The sequence below is a fragment of the Ictidomys tridecemlineatus genome, chromosome 9, assembly GCF_052094955.1.
Source record: "Ictidomys tridecemlineatus isolate mIctTri1 chromosome 9, mIctTri1.hap1, whole genome shotgun sequence".
In the NCBI taxonomy this organism is placed as follows: Eukaryota; Metazoa; Chordata; class Mammalia; order Rodentia; family Sciuridae; genus Ictidomys; species Ictidomys tridecemlineatus.
This window is the reverse complement of record NC_135485.1, coordinates 67,734,706-67,747,173: the sequence shown is the minus strand read 5'-3', so window position 1 is coordinate 67,747,173 and position 12,468 is coordinate 67,734,706. Positions and strand designations below refer to the sequence as shown.

Below are 12,468 nucleotides of genomic sequence, written 5' to 3'. Positions count from 1 at the left end.
ACATGGTCTTTAGCCATTAATCTCCTTGGTAAGCATCTGGAAATTCAGTCCCTGATTTACTCACACAAAGGAAATCTGTCCATATAATAGGTGTTAATCTGTTTAACACCTTGTAGCTTCCTCACTAATTGAAGACTCCTCTCAATTAGGAGAGGCAAACATTATTTCAGACTCTCCTAGGTAAATAAGGCTTCTAAAGGTGCCATATTATAAAGTGAGCCATGCTTCACAAAATTCAGTCCCTCAGTCCCCCCCCCCCCAAATACTGACAAGCATTTCAGCAGATCTCCTACAACATTTATAAGAAGTACCCACCCTGGTGGCAGAAAGACAAAGCCTGTCTATTAGTACAGGCTTATTGAAATATCCTTCATTCTCTTGTTTTACCTCAACATGTCTTCTCCCAGTCACCCTGCAAGCATTTCCCAGAACAAATCTTCGCTTTATGTTGGCAGTGAGGACCCATACCCAACTTCAGAAGGTAATTTAACACACACACTTTGATCAAATTTAAGATTCAAAGAAGAAAATGAGAGATTTCAAGCAACTGATACAGAAGGGTTAGAAGTTGAACAGGCTATTAAAATGGCAAAAAGGCATGCTCTGTTCAATAAAAAGAAAATTAGAAACCCCAGAAAAACAAAACACTGTTAAGAGATGAAGTGATTTAAAACAAGGCATAAATTTGAACCATTTACTCAATAATTCATTTGTCCTTATCAATATGAACCTTCTCTTTCAAGTGATACTTGGGTTGACTTTGAACACAAAGACATGAAATCCTAAAATACTATTTTGCCTCCTGTGGCAGGGGTGGGAGGGGGTACTAGGGATTGGACCCAAGGTCTGGGCATGCTGGGCGAGCTCTCTACCACTGAGCTACATGCCTAGCTCTCTCCTTTTTAATTTTTTTTTACTTTGAGACACGGTCTCACTAAGTTGTCCAGGCTGTCCTTGAACTTGTGATCCTCCTACCCCAGCCTCCTTAGTAGCTGGGATTACAGATGTGCACCACCATGCTTGGCTACTGTTTTGCTCTTTGATCAAAACTATGTAAGTAATGGTTACAGGCTTTCCATCTTTTGTTATCAATATAAGACAAAGTTTGCAAGGAAATAAAATAATTATAAAAAATATGTCATCAATCTGAGCAATTTAAAACTGAAAGCTGAAGTAATAGTTTGAGGTAGAAGAGGATGAGGTAGAAGAAAGAGTTGGGATTATAATATTATCAGATTAGACTGAAAAGTTGATGAAAAAAGAATATGAAAAATATTTAATACTGATTATTTAAAATTACTAAATAAATAGGAGAAAAATAATATTGAATTGCATGGAAAGCAAAGAATACATATTACATGATTATTTTAAAGAAAATTCCACCAGGTGCAGATTACCAGATTACACATTGGTAATCTCAATAACTCAGGAGGCTGAGGCAGGAGGATTGCAAGTTCAAAGCCAGCCTCAGTAATTTGGTAAAGCACTAAGCAACTCAGTGAGACCCTGTCTCTAAATAAATTATAAAAAAGTCTGGTGATGTAGCCCAGTGGTTGAGCACCCCTGGGTTCAATCACGGTACCAAGACAAATAAAATAAAATTCCCAAAGAAGGCAAAACAAATACATGAAACTGGAGGTTAGAAGAGTAGTGACTTTGAGGGAGGTAGCAGCTGAAAAAGAGGAGAGGGGAGTTTGGAGAGCTGGTATTGTATTTTCTTAATCTGTTACCAAGTGTCTTCACTTTGTGAAAATGCATTGAACAGTACTTACAATGCCTGCTCTTTTCAGCCTGTTATACTCCAATAACAATTTTCAAAAAGAATTAAAGAAAGAGGAGGGGAAGGAAAGTACAGGAAACTTAAGTGAGCTCAAATTCAATGGTATCTAATGCTTATAAATCCGAAAATCAAAATATGCCTATGCCTGTTATGTATAAGAACTCAATCAAGTCAGGTGTGGTGGCACACCTATTAATCCCAGCAACTTGGGAGGCTGAGGCAGGAAGATTGCAGGTTTTAAGCCAGTCTCAGCAACTTAGTAAGACCCTGTCTCAAAAAATAAAATAAAATAAAATAATAATAATAATAATAATAATGAGTGGGGATGTGGCTCAATGGTAAAGTACCTGTGGGTTCAATCCCTGGTACTAAAACAAAAACTAAAACTAAAACAAATATTGTCTTTGCACACTACATTAGTACTGTTCATGCTTATGACTTTCTATGTAGCCCTAAGCAAGTAGGGGTTCACACTCAGACTTTCATTTTCTTTGAGCTTTTAGAGTTGCATGCTACATAAACATCTGCTTTCTTTCATGTATGTTTCATTGTGGAAAAGTTCCACATGAACTTGATGTTCACCCCCCACCCAGCATAACTACTTAACAATTCAATACCTATCATGGTTAAACATTTACATAATTGAGCTACTGGTATATATTAAAAATAGACCTCTATTTAGGATTTCCCCTAGCTTATCACTTGTACTAGGTATTAAAGTGAAAAGTAGCATACCAGAGAAGTAAGGAGCTGGGAAAATAAATGTAATGAAAATAAAAATAACTCTGCAGTTGTTAGAAAGTTACTACAAAGCGCAATTACTCATCTAAACTTAATAATGAGCAAGGACAGCCACAAAAAATAATGAGCAACAACAGAAAATACATGTAATACAAAACATCTTTTAAATCTTTTCCACTAATACTCTTAACTATTATAATTGATTTTTTTCCTACTAGAAAAGACACTGGATGCAATTTGAACAACTAGAAACTTTCAAAAAATCAAACCTCTACAAAAATCTTCTAGCTGAAAGACAAAATGTCTTCATCCTCTGAAGTTCTCACCCATCTGGGCTGGAGATGAGGCTCTAATAGAGTGCTTGCCTAGCATGCATGAGGCCCTGGGTTCATTAACCAGAATCCCCTTTACTCACCTATGCCCAATTTTTTTTAAACCAATCAGATATCTAGATGCTTCTATAAGAAGACTCCAGATATAATATTCTATGGAAGTCCACTCTCTAAGAGATGAATTCAAAGGGACCCAAACCAAATGCCAAGTATGGGGGAAGGGTTATGACTTGGTGATTAGAGCACTCGTCTTGGATGTAATAAGCATAAGAGGGTGGGGGGGGACACCAATAATTTTTCTAGAATAGTTTTTCAAGACTAGTGACTTGAAGAGAATACCTGGAAATACAATCAGATGTGAAGAGCTATGAAATGAAAATTCTAAAAATGAAAAAATATTGATAAAGATTATTATGATATATAACAACAATGAACAGTATGCCAATTGCCAGAAGACACAATATATGGAACAAAAGAGACTCCAGCGATAGATCAAAGAATGTAATGGAATTTAAACACAGCATTCAATTAAATGGAGAAAAGAGAGGGGATTTGATAAGTTATGTTGAAATTATTATCTAGCTTTCACTTTTTTTTTTTTTTGGTACTAGGGGGTGAATACAGGGGCACTTACCCACTGAGCCACATTTCCAGCCCTTTTTTGTTTTTGTTTTATTTAGAGACAGGGTCTCACAGAGTTACTTAGAGCCTCACTAAGTTACTGAGGCTGTCTTTGAACTGCCTCAGCCTCCCAAGCTGCTGGGATTACAGGTGTGTGAGCACGTCTGGCTAGCTTTTCACTTTAACAACAAAAAAAGGCTCCTTAATATCCCTCATCTTTTAATTGTCTTATTATTATGAAAATTTACAAAATACACTAAAGACTTTAACTACAGGGGTTGGGGAGGTAGCTCAGTGGTGGAGCACTTGCCTAGCATGCTCAAGGTTTTCCTGGTTCAATTCCCAACACTGAAATGGGGTGGTGGTGGGGGGGCACAAGATTTTAGTCACAGATTTACAGAAGGAGCAAAATACTAAAAATCCTAAAATGTAAAATGGGTTGCAAGCTAAGAAAGCCAAGAACTCCATGTGTGAATCTGGTTGTGCAGGAATTATAACGCACTGGCAAGTATCAGTGCTTTCCTAACTTAAGTCTCTCTGGGTGAACTGATAAAGCACATGTCCACAGGAGGAAATCAGGTGGGAGTTCTGGTCCATCTGTAGATTGGAGGGAATCATCTGGCACACCTGATAAGAACTGATGGCAAGTTCCTCCTGAAGCTCAGAATCAGAAAGCTTATGTCCTACCCAAAAGAGCTACAGCTATTCAATTACGAGCACTGCTGTACGGCAGTGCAGGCCTAGTGTTGCTGGATCTTAAAAAAAATTTCAAAAGAAGATAGAAGTATAGCTTGTTATATAAAAACACTGGCAGATAATTTCTTTCAGAATGTTGTGAAGGGCTAACCAAAACCCATATGCTGACCAGATTCATCCCACAGGCCACCAGCTTACAAGTTCTGATTTAAATGCAAAAAAATGAAATCACACAAATGCCAGCAAAGAACACATGCCATTATTTTCACAATCTTGGAGTAGGAAAGACCTTTGTAAGCACAATCAAAACCAGAATCCATAAAGGACAAGACATTTAACTACATAAAAATTTAAAACTTATGTGTAACTGAACATTATGAACAAACCTAAAGGCAAATAACGACAGGGTTTCCCAGGCTCCGGGGGGGATGTGGAATGGCAGCCTGGTCTCATGCCTTTCCTGGGGTGGGGAAAGAGAACACACCAAGTTCCACAGCAGTCCCATCAGGACCATCTGAAACTGAAGAATTTCCTTCAGGAAGGAAGTAGAAATGTCTCTAGGACAGTTCAGAATTACAGGCACCAAAAATCTACTAATAAGCTGGGTGCAGTAGCACATGCCAGTAATCCCAGTAGCATGTGAGGTCGAGGCAGGATGATCACAAGTTCAAAGCCAGCCTCAGCAACATAGTGAGGCCCAGTCTCAAAATAAAAAATTAAATGGGCTGGAGATCGGGATATGGCTTAGTGGTTAAATACCTCTGGGTTCAATCTCAGTACCTGCCCCTCCCCACCCAAATACTACCAAAGGACTTAAAATCAGCATACTGCAGCGATATAATCACTCAATGTATATAGCAGCTCAATTCACAATGGCCCAGCTATGGAACCAACCTACAATGGATGAACAGATAAATAAAATGTGGTATATATACACAATGGGATATTACTCAGCCACAAAGAAGAATGAAATTATAGCATTTGCTGGTAAATGAATAGAATGGGAGATATCAGGCTAAGTAAAATAAACAAATCCCCCAAAACCAAAGACAGAATGTTCTCTCTGATAAGTGGATGCTAAACCCACAACAAGGGAGAGGGAAAATGAGAAGTTCACTGGACTAGAGAAAGGTAAATGAAGGAAAGGGAAGGAAGATGGGAATAGGAAAGACAGTAGAATGAATCAGACATATCTTTCTTATCCATAAATATGAATACAGACCAAAGTAACTCTATATCATGTAAAACCACAATAACGGGATTCTAAATTGGAACAAGTTATACTTGTTTTATATTTAAAAATATACTCGGCTATCATGTAAAAAAATTAAAAACAACATCAATAACAACAACAAAATCTATTAATAAGTACTAGTTGAAGCTGAGGGCCACGGTGCCTACCTATTGTCTCAGTTATACAGGAGGCTCATGCAAAAGGGTCATTGGAGCCCAGAAGTCCCAGGCCAGCCTGGGCAACATGGAGAAAACCCTGTCTCTTTAAAACAAATCAAAACAACTAGTTTAGCAAGTTTTGAGTTTCCAATTCTTACACCTGGATACTTGTTTTGGTAGGGGGTAGTGGGGATTGAACCAAGTGGTGCTTTATCACTGAGCTACATCCCAGTCTATTGTATTTTTATTTTGACAAGGTCTCATTAAATTGTTTAGGGCCTTGAAAATTGGTAGGCTGACCTACAACTTGCTACTTGCCTCAGGCTCCCAGGTGGCTGGGATCACAGGCGAGTGCACTAAACTTTGATATGTGTTTTTTTTTTATTTTATTTTTATTTTATATGTTTATTTATATAAGAAATAAAAAATTATAACCAGAACTTTGACATTACTGTGAAGTTTCTTAATTATTTGCAACAAATAAATTCATAGATAATTAACTTTGAATGGCATATGCATGTATTAAAATTTTTTGATGCATATTGCCAAATCAAACCAGTTTTCATACTCTATAGCAGCATATGAGAACTTTGTTTATTTTATTTTTTTTAATATTTATTTTTTAGGTGTAGATGGACTTAAACAACTAATAGCTTGGGTAAAAACTAATTGGTGATACTATGAATTCTATATGTCATTGAGTTATTCTTAAAATTCAGAATATTCAGAATATTAGTTTTCTCTCCACAGTCAACACTCAGTACATCCAAGAAGGCTCTGAAGTGAGTGTGCAGGGCAGAAAGGAGAGATTTGAAAGAGGCAAGATATAAATATTACAGAATCCCTGGTCCCAAGACTGTCATAATGAGGTGGATTTATCATATTTGTTTCAGCAGATGCTAAATGTGTTCATTTTTCCGAGTGCAACATGGAACAGTACCTTGAACACAGAATTAGGATGTTGATCTAACATCCACATTTTAAATAAATGAATTAAGAAACACAAGAAATTGTTTGCTTTAAAGAAAATATAGGGCTGGAAGGGTTAGATAGCAGCAGTACTTGCCTAGCATGCATGAGACTATGGGTTCAATCCTCAGCATCCCCCACTCAAAAACAAAACAAAACAAATAAAAAGAAACAGGAGCACAGTGGTGCACACCCATAATCCCAGCTACTCAGGAGGCTGAGGCAGGAAGATTACAAATTAAGGACCACCTTGACAATTTAATGAGACCCCATCACAAAAGATAAAAAGGACTGAGGCTGTAGCTCAGTGGTAGAGCATTCCTGGGTTCAATCCCCAGTACCACCCCCATCCCCTGCACCTCTGCCAACAAAAATGATACACAGTCTAACAGATTTGACTCAAGGGAAAGAAAACTGACATTTTCATACACTTTCCTATTCTAGAGAGTTCTGAAGTTGCAAAAGAATGAAAAGGAACAAACTTATTCTTTAAAAACTTGAATCTAAGTTTAAATATGATCATGTCTTTGAATCATAGATTCCATGCTTACCTGCTGCCACTGCTTTGGACTCTATCAGTGAACGCCATCGCTGCCAGTCAGTGGAAAATGGCTGGTCTATTCATCTGAAAGAGAAACAGCAGCTTGTGAACATGACCTGTAAGAAACCTTCTTGGAGACAGAATTCAAAGTTCTCATTTGAATTAGAAAATGGTTCTTTGCCAACTGCCAAGTTGCATGAACAAACAGCTTATATCAAAGGCCAAATACACTTTTAATTGAGGCCACTACTCAAAACCATTTCCAAAAAGAAAAAATGTGCAGAAGCTTATCATGAGGAGGAGAAAAAATAACATCTCCTGTTCTCTGCCAAGCATTGTGTTAAGCCCTTTTAGAAATGATTTTTTTCCATGTAAATATTACAGTAAACTTGCAAGATAAAATATTGATACCCCATTTTATAGATAAGAGAATCAGTCTTGAGTAATTTGCCTGAGGCTACAGGTGTGTGAGCATCCTCAATAAAATTAAGAAGAAAGTTAAGAATGTTGCGTATACAAGAGAGGAAATTAAGAGTTGATCTTCACACAAAAAGAAGAAGAAGAAAAAAAAGATAAATCAGTCAGATCAGGGTGCACATGTGTAATCCCAGCTCCTACAGAGGATGAGGAAGGAGGATCACAAGTCCAAGACCAGTCTGGAAAACTTTGAGATCCTACCTCAAAATCAAAAATGAAAAGGGCTGGGGATGTCGCTCAGTGGTTCAGTCCCCAGCACTACAAAATCAAAACAAACAAAAACCCAAAAAAACTTAGGATAAAGTAACAATCCATTTTTAAGATTTTACTTCCACTCATAAGAGGTACTTAATAATGCTAAATAAATAAATAAGATTCTTGAACTTTCTCTCAAAACAAGACTCGATTTTTAAAAAAAGAAACTGTTGTCCAGTCTGGGCAAATGGCCCCTATACTCTTATATACCTCTAGAAACAACTCTCTTTATAACTGGCAACTATCAACAGCTGTTTCCTTTACCCTCTTTACCTATTTGCAAACCTGCTGCATTTATCTGAACTTGTTTTACATAGTTTCTATTTTTTTCTTTTCAAATATTCTTAAAGCAAAGATATATTGCCAAAATATCTAAGTACAGATTTAACAAACTGTACAAAATGGCAATACTACATGAAAGCTGTAATCATTTTACAGATTTACAGCCTGCTAGGATTACAAGGCTGTTACAATTTCATATAAGGACAAATCACTGCATACAGCCCTACAGAGCTCCACTCTCGGCTCCTGATAAGGCCTTATAGCTCCTTCTCCATGAAATTTTTAAGTTGATAAGTTGCTAACTACAATGTTTCCATTCTGGTAGATAGCATTTGTTACTGTATCTCTTCTCCCTAAAACTGCAACATGAATGTTACAAATATTCTAGAGAAATTCACACTAGCAGAGCTCTTTAAGTTTTTTAGGATCAACCATGTTTAGGAGTCAATTCTGCAAATAGCTCTAGTGGCCCTAGGCAACTTCCCTAAATTCTCCAATTCAATCCCTACTCATTTTCTCTTTCCTTCCCCCAACACTTACTTTCTATTTTTTTCCTCTTTCTCCATCTCTTTACCTCACCTCTTTTGTTTTATTATTTATTTATCTGCTGTGCTGGGAATCCAACCCAGGGCCTGGCACATGCTAGGCAAAGGCTCTACCACTGAGCTATATTCCTAACCTCTCCCCACCCGCTTACCTCCCTGCTAATATCTTACTTTCTCTTCCCTCCTTCTCTAGTTGCTCTTACTTGCTGGCACACAGTAAGCAATCAATAGTATACTATTGCATTTGTGTTGGCATTATTCTTCATAACACTTCTGTAAAGACATCTGAAGAGTCCCCTATGGCAGTCCCCCAACCGACCCTCCTAATGATGATGCCCAATCTGTTTGAAAGTGAACAGCATTCACCCTGAGAGCTCTTTGGCGAGAATGAGAACAGCCAGGAAGGAGGCAGGTTGTGTAACTGGTAGGTGCTAATCTGAGAGAGGGGTCCTAAACTCATGTGTGTGCTCACTTACTCACTGAACCCACAGGCATTTCCTGCATGTCTGCTCTAAACGAGGTACTAAGAATAAGAGTGAAGAAAAGGTGATTGCCACACTGAGCTTACATATATATTTGAAGCCAAAAGATGTCAGAGAATGCCAGAATGCCCGAGAGAAACTGAGGTAGTGTACTGAAATCTTACCTAAGGTGGTTGATTTTTTAAAAAATATTAACACTTGAACAAAGACTTAAAGAAAGTGCTGGGAACAGTGGTACACACCTGTAATCCCAGTAACTGGGGAGTTTGAGGCAGGAGGATCACAAGTTCAAGGCCAGCCGCAGAAATGTAGTGAGAACTTGTCTCAAAGTAAAAAATAAAAAGGGCTGGGATGTAGCTCAGTGATTGAGTTCTACTGGGTTCTATTCCAAGTACTCCCCCCAACCACCAACAAGAAACCACAACAAAACACTTGAAGAAAGTGAGCAGCAAGCCATGTAGATCTGTAGTGAAAAGATCCTAGAGAAACCCATAAATAGAAGACTGAAGGAATGAGCAAACCTCTGGTCTCACCACTCAGGAGGATACAAAGTGAAAGAGACCACAGTCCCTGAGGGGCCTGTCTGTTCAACTCAAATCCCTTACTTGGCTGGGAGGCAGGAGACTTACCCACAAAGGCAGGGGTAGGCTGGCTGTTATCACCAGATTATTGAGTCTTATCTTACAGGAAAGACCAAATTCAGCCTATGAAAAGCTGTGAAGGGCCTGAAGTATGATTTGCACAGCTCCATGGGGGTGGCCATGCAGTTCATCATAAGGTTAGGTTAGAATGGAGGCCTATCATAGTCAAGAAATTGTTCTTCTGAACCACCACTAAGAAATGAATGTAGCAAGGCCAACACTGTAAAAAATAAAAACAAAAACCTAAGAAAGGAACTTAGTATACGGTTCCATTTAGCAATTCTTTTTCAAGAAATCATTCTTTAATGATTTAGTCACATGCTGAGCATGATAGCTACTCCAGGGGCTGACGAAGGAGGATCAGAAGTTCAAAGTCAGCCTGGACAACTTAGAGAAATATAAGAAGATTCAAAATATAAGAAGGACTGGAAATGTAGCTCAGGGGATTAAGAAAAAATACACAGTCACACAGTATATAATGAGGCGGATAGAGTAAAATATGGTTTATATTAGAAAGAAAACTAGCAACAACCTAATGCTTATCATCACAAAAACAGCAGCTAAATTAATTATGGTGCATCATAATGAAGTGTACTATAACATCAAAAAAAAAAATAAAATAAAATAAACAGACAGGCTTACCTAAACAATATCTGAATAAAACGTACAATGTAAGCTCGCTTGTTTTAAAAAAGAAAATGCTTTATTTTTATGTTTAAGTTTATGCATAACACCATATACATACATATCCACACAGTTTGGAATAACATGCACTCAACTGTTAATAGTAACTCCTCTAGAAAAAAAAGAAGAGATTTGAGTGAGAAGACCAGTGCAGAGATGTAAAAGGCCATTTTCACTTTTTTATGCTGTAAATGCTACAAACCTTTAATCTGATCTATAAATCTATTAATTTATAAAGCTTTAATTTTTTTCTTTAAATATGGGGGGGCAGTGCTGTCCTACAAATACTGAAATCAGAAGGTCATACTGAAATTTATATATATTTTACATCAATTTTACTAGATTATACAGAAAGAGTAATAACTGAGTTCAGTTAAAATCCTCCTATTAAGAAAGCAGGAAAAACACTAATGTGGTTCTGTTTAATAACAGAGTGGTGCTGTATAGCAGAAGGAAGATCACAAGACCAAAGTGGGCAAGTTAGGCTCTGTTGGCCTCACTGCTCCCATCTGCAAAATGGAGATGAGTCTCCTATCCTACAGTCACCGAGAAGAGTAAATTTTATCACCCAGTTAACATGTCTAGCACACCGACAAAACACAGGTCTTCAAAAAATAGCTGATCTGATTATATTATTTAAGTCAGCCATATCCACATTAAACTTTATGTAAGTAACAGATTATATTTCATTTAGGGATATGCCCTGCCATGTCTTCTTAGGAGACACTTCTATAGTCCTTCCACCCCCTTGCAGTACAAATTTGCTTGGAAATTAAATTGTCATGTATACCAAAGTGCTTTTTTCCCCTAATAGCAGGGAAAACAAAGTAAGAACACTGAAGTGTTTTATATGTATATACATACACATTTATATGTACAATGAACATTCACACCATATACATAAAGAAAAGAAAGAAAAATAAGGGAGAGTACAAAAAAAGAAAGAAAGATTCAGGATACTGTTCTCAAATATTCTGCCACAGGTCATTAAATACTTCCAAAATCTAGGACATTCTGGGGAAACTACTCTCAGGAATCTTTGTGACATGCTGGTAAAAGGCTAATTTGCAACTCAGGACATTAGAAAATAAGTCGTCTTCACTAAGGTTTCAGCTTTTGCATCAGTATATGGGACTTCATAGAGTTTTTGTTGGTTTTCATAAAATAATGGTTTGTGAATTTTTCAGCACAATGACTGGCTCATGGAAAGTACTCAATAAATGGTGGTGGTTGTTCTAGTTATTTTTGGTCAACCAAATCACATGCCCAGGAGACTCCATACCAGGGAAGCTTTCAGTGGGATAAACAGAGCTAGGTAGGTCTCAAAGTTCCATGACCACGACCTAGTTTCCAAAGTAAAATGAGGAAAACTACTCTGTCCAGAGGCCAGAGAACTCTAGGACTGGTCAGTTTCTGGTATTCTCTACTTCCCCTTTATCCAAACATACCTTCCATGAGTAACATTCTCTTGGTAACAGGCAATGTGTCAGGGTGAGTCATGAGTCATACATTCTGTTTTAGTCTGATTCTCCAGAATTCTACCCCAAGCAGATGATAATCTCCCAAGATCTCAAACTGGCTTAAGCACTTACAGATCCTCCAGCTCTCCTATACTACCTAGACCTCACAAACTTTGAAATCCATAATGGAACACAATTTCCCCCAACTATCACTTTTCCATTTCTGTTATGGTTCAGATATGGAAATGTCCCCCAAAAAGCTCATGTGTGAAACAATGCAAGAAAATTTAGAGGTGAAACAATTGGGCTATGAGAGCCTTAACCTAATCAGTGAATTCACCCACTTCAATGGATTAACTAGGTGATAACTGTAGGCAGGTAGGGTATGGCTGGAGAAGGTGTGTCACTGGGGTTGTGCCTTGGGGATTTACATTTTGTCTGTGGCCAGGGAGCACTCTCTTTGCGCTTCCTAGTGCCATGTCCTCAGCTGTTTTCCTCTCCCACACCCTTCCACCATGATGTTCTGCCTCACCTCAGGACAAGGAAATGGCATTGGCCATCTATAGACTG

The 12,468-nt window shown here is 37.8% G+C and overlaps 1 protein-coding gene across 3 annotated transcripts in view; it reads right to left on the bottom strand.

Annotated features, from left to right (window-relative positions):
• Aff1 (ALF transcription elongation factor 1) overlaps positions 1-12,468 on the bottom strand; it is a 188,850-nt gene that overhangs the window by 169,133 nt on the left and 7,249 nt on the right. For 2 of the 3 annotated variants that reach the window (XM_005341933.5, XM_021721197.3), the window contains exon 2: positions 7,083-7,156. In XM_005341933.5, the coding sequence (XP_005341990.1) occupies positions 7,083-7,120 (38 nt within the window). In that variant the 5' untranslated portion in view covers positions 7,121-7,156. Of the gene's footprint in view, positions 1-7,082; positions 7,157-12,468 lie in introns of those variants that run through there. The other variant, XM_021721199.3, reaches the window with a different exon arrangement.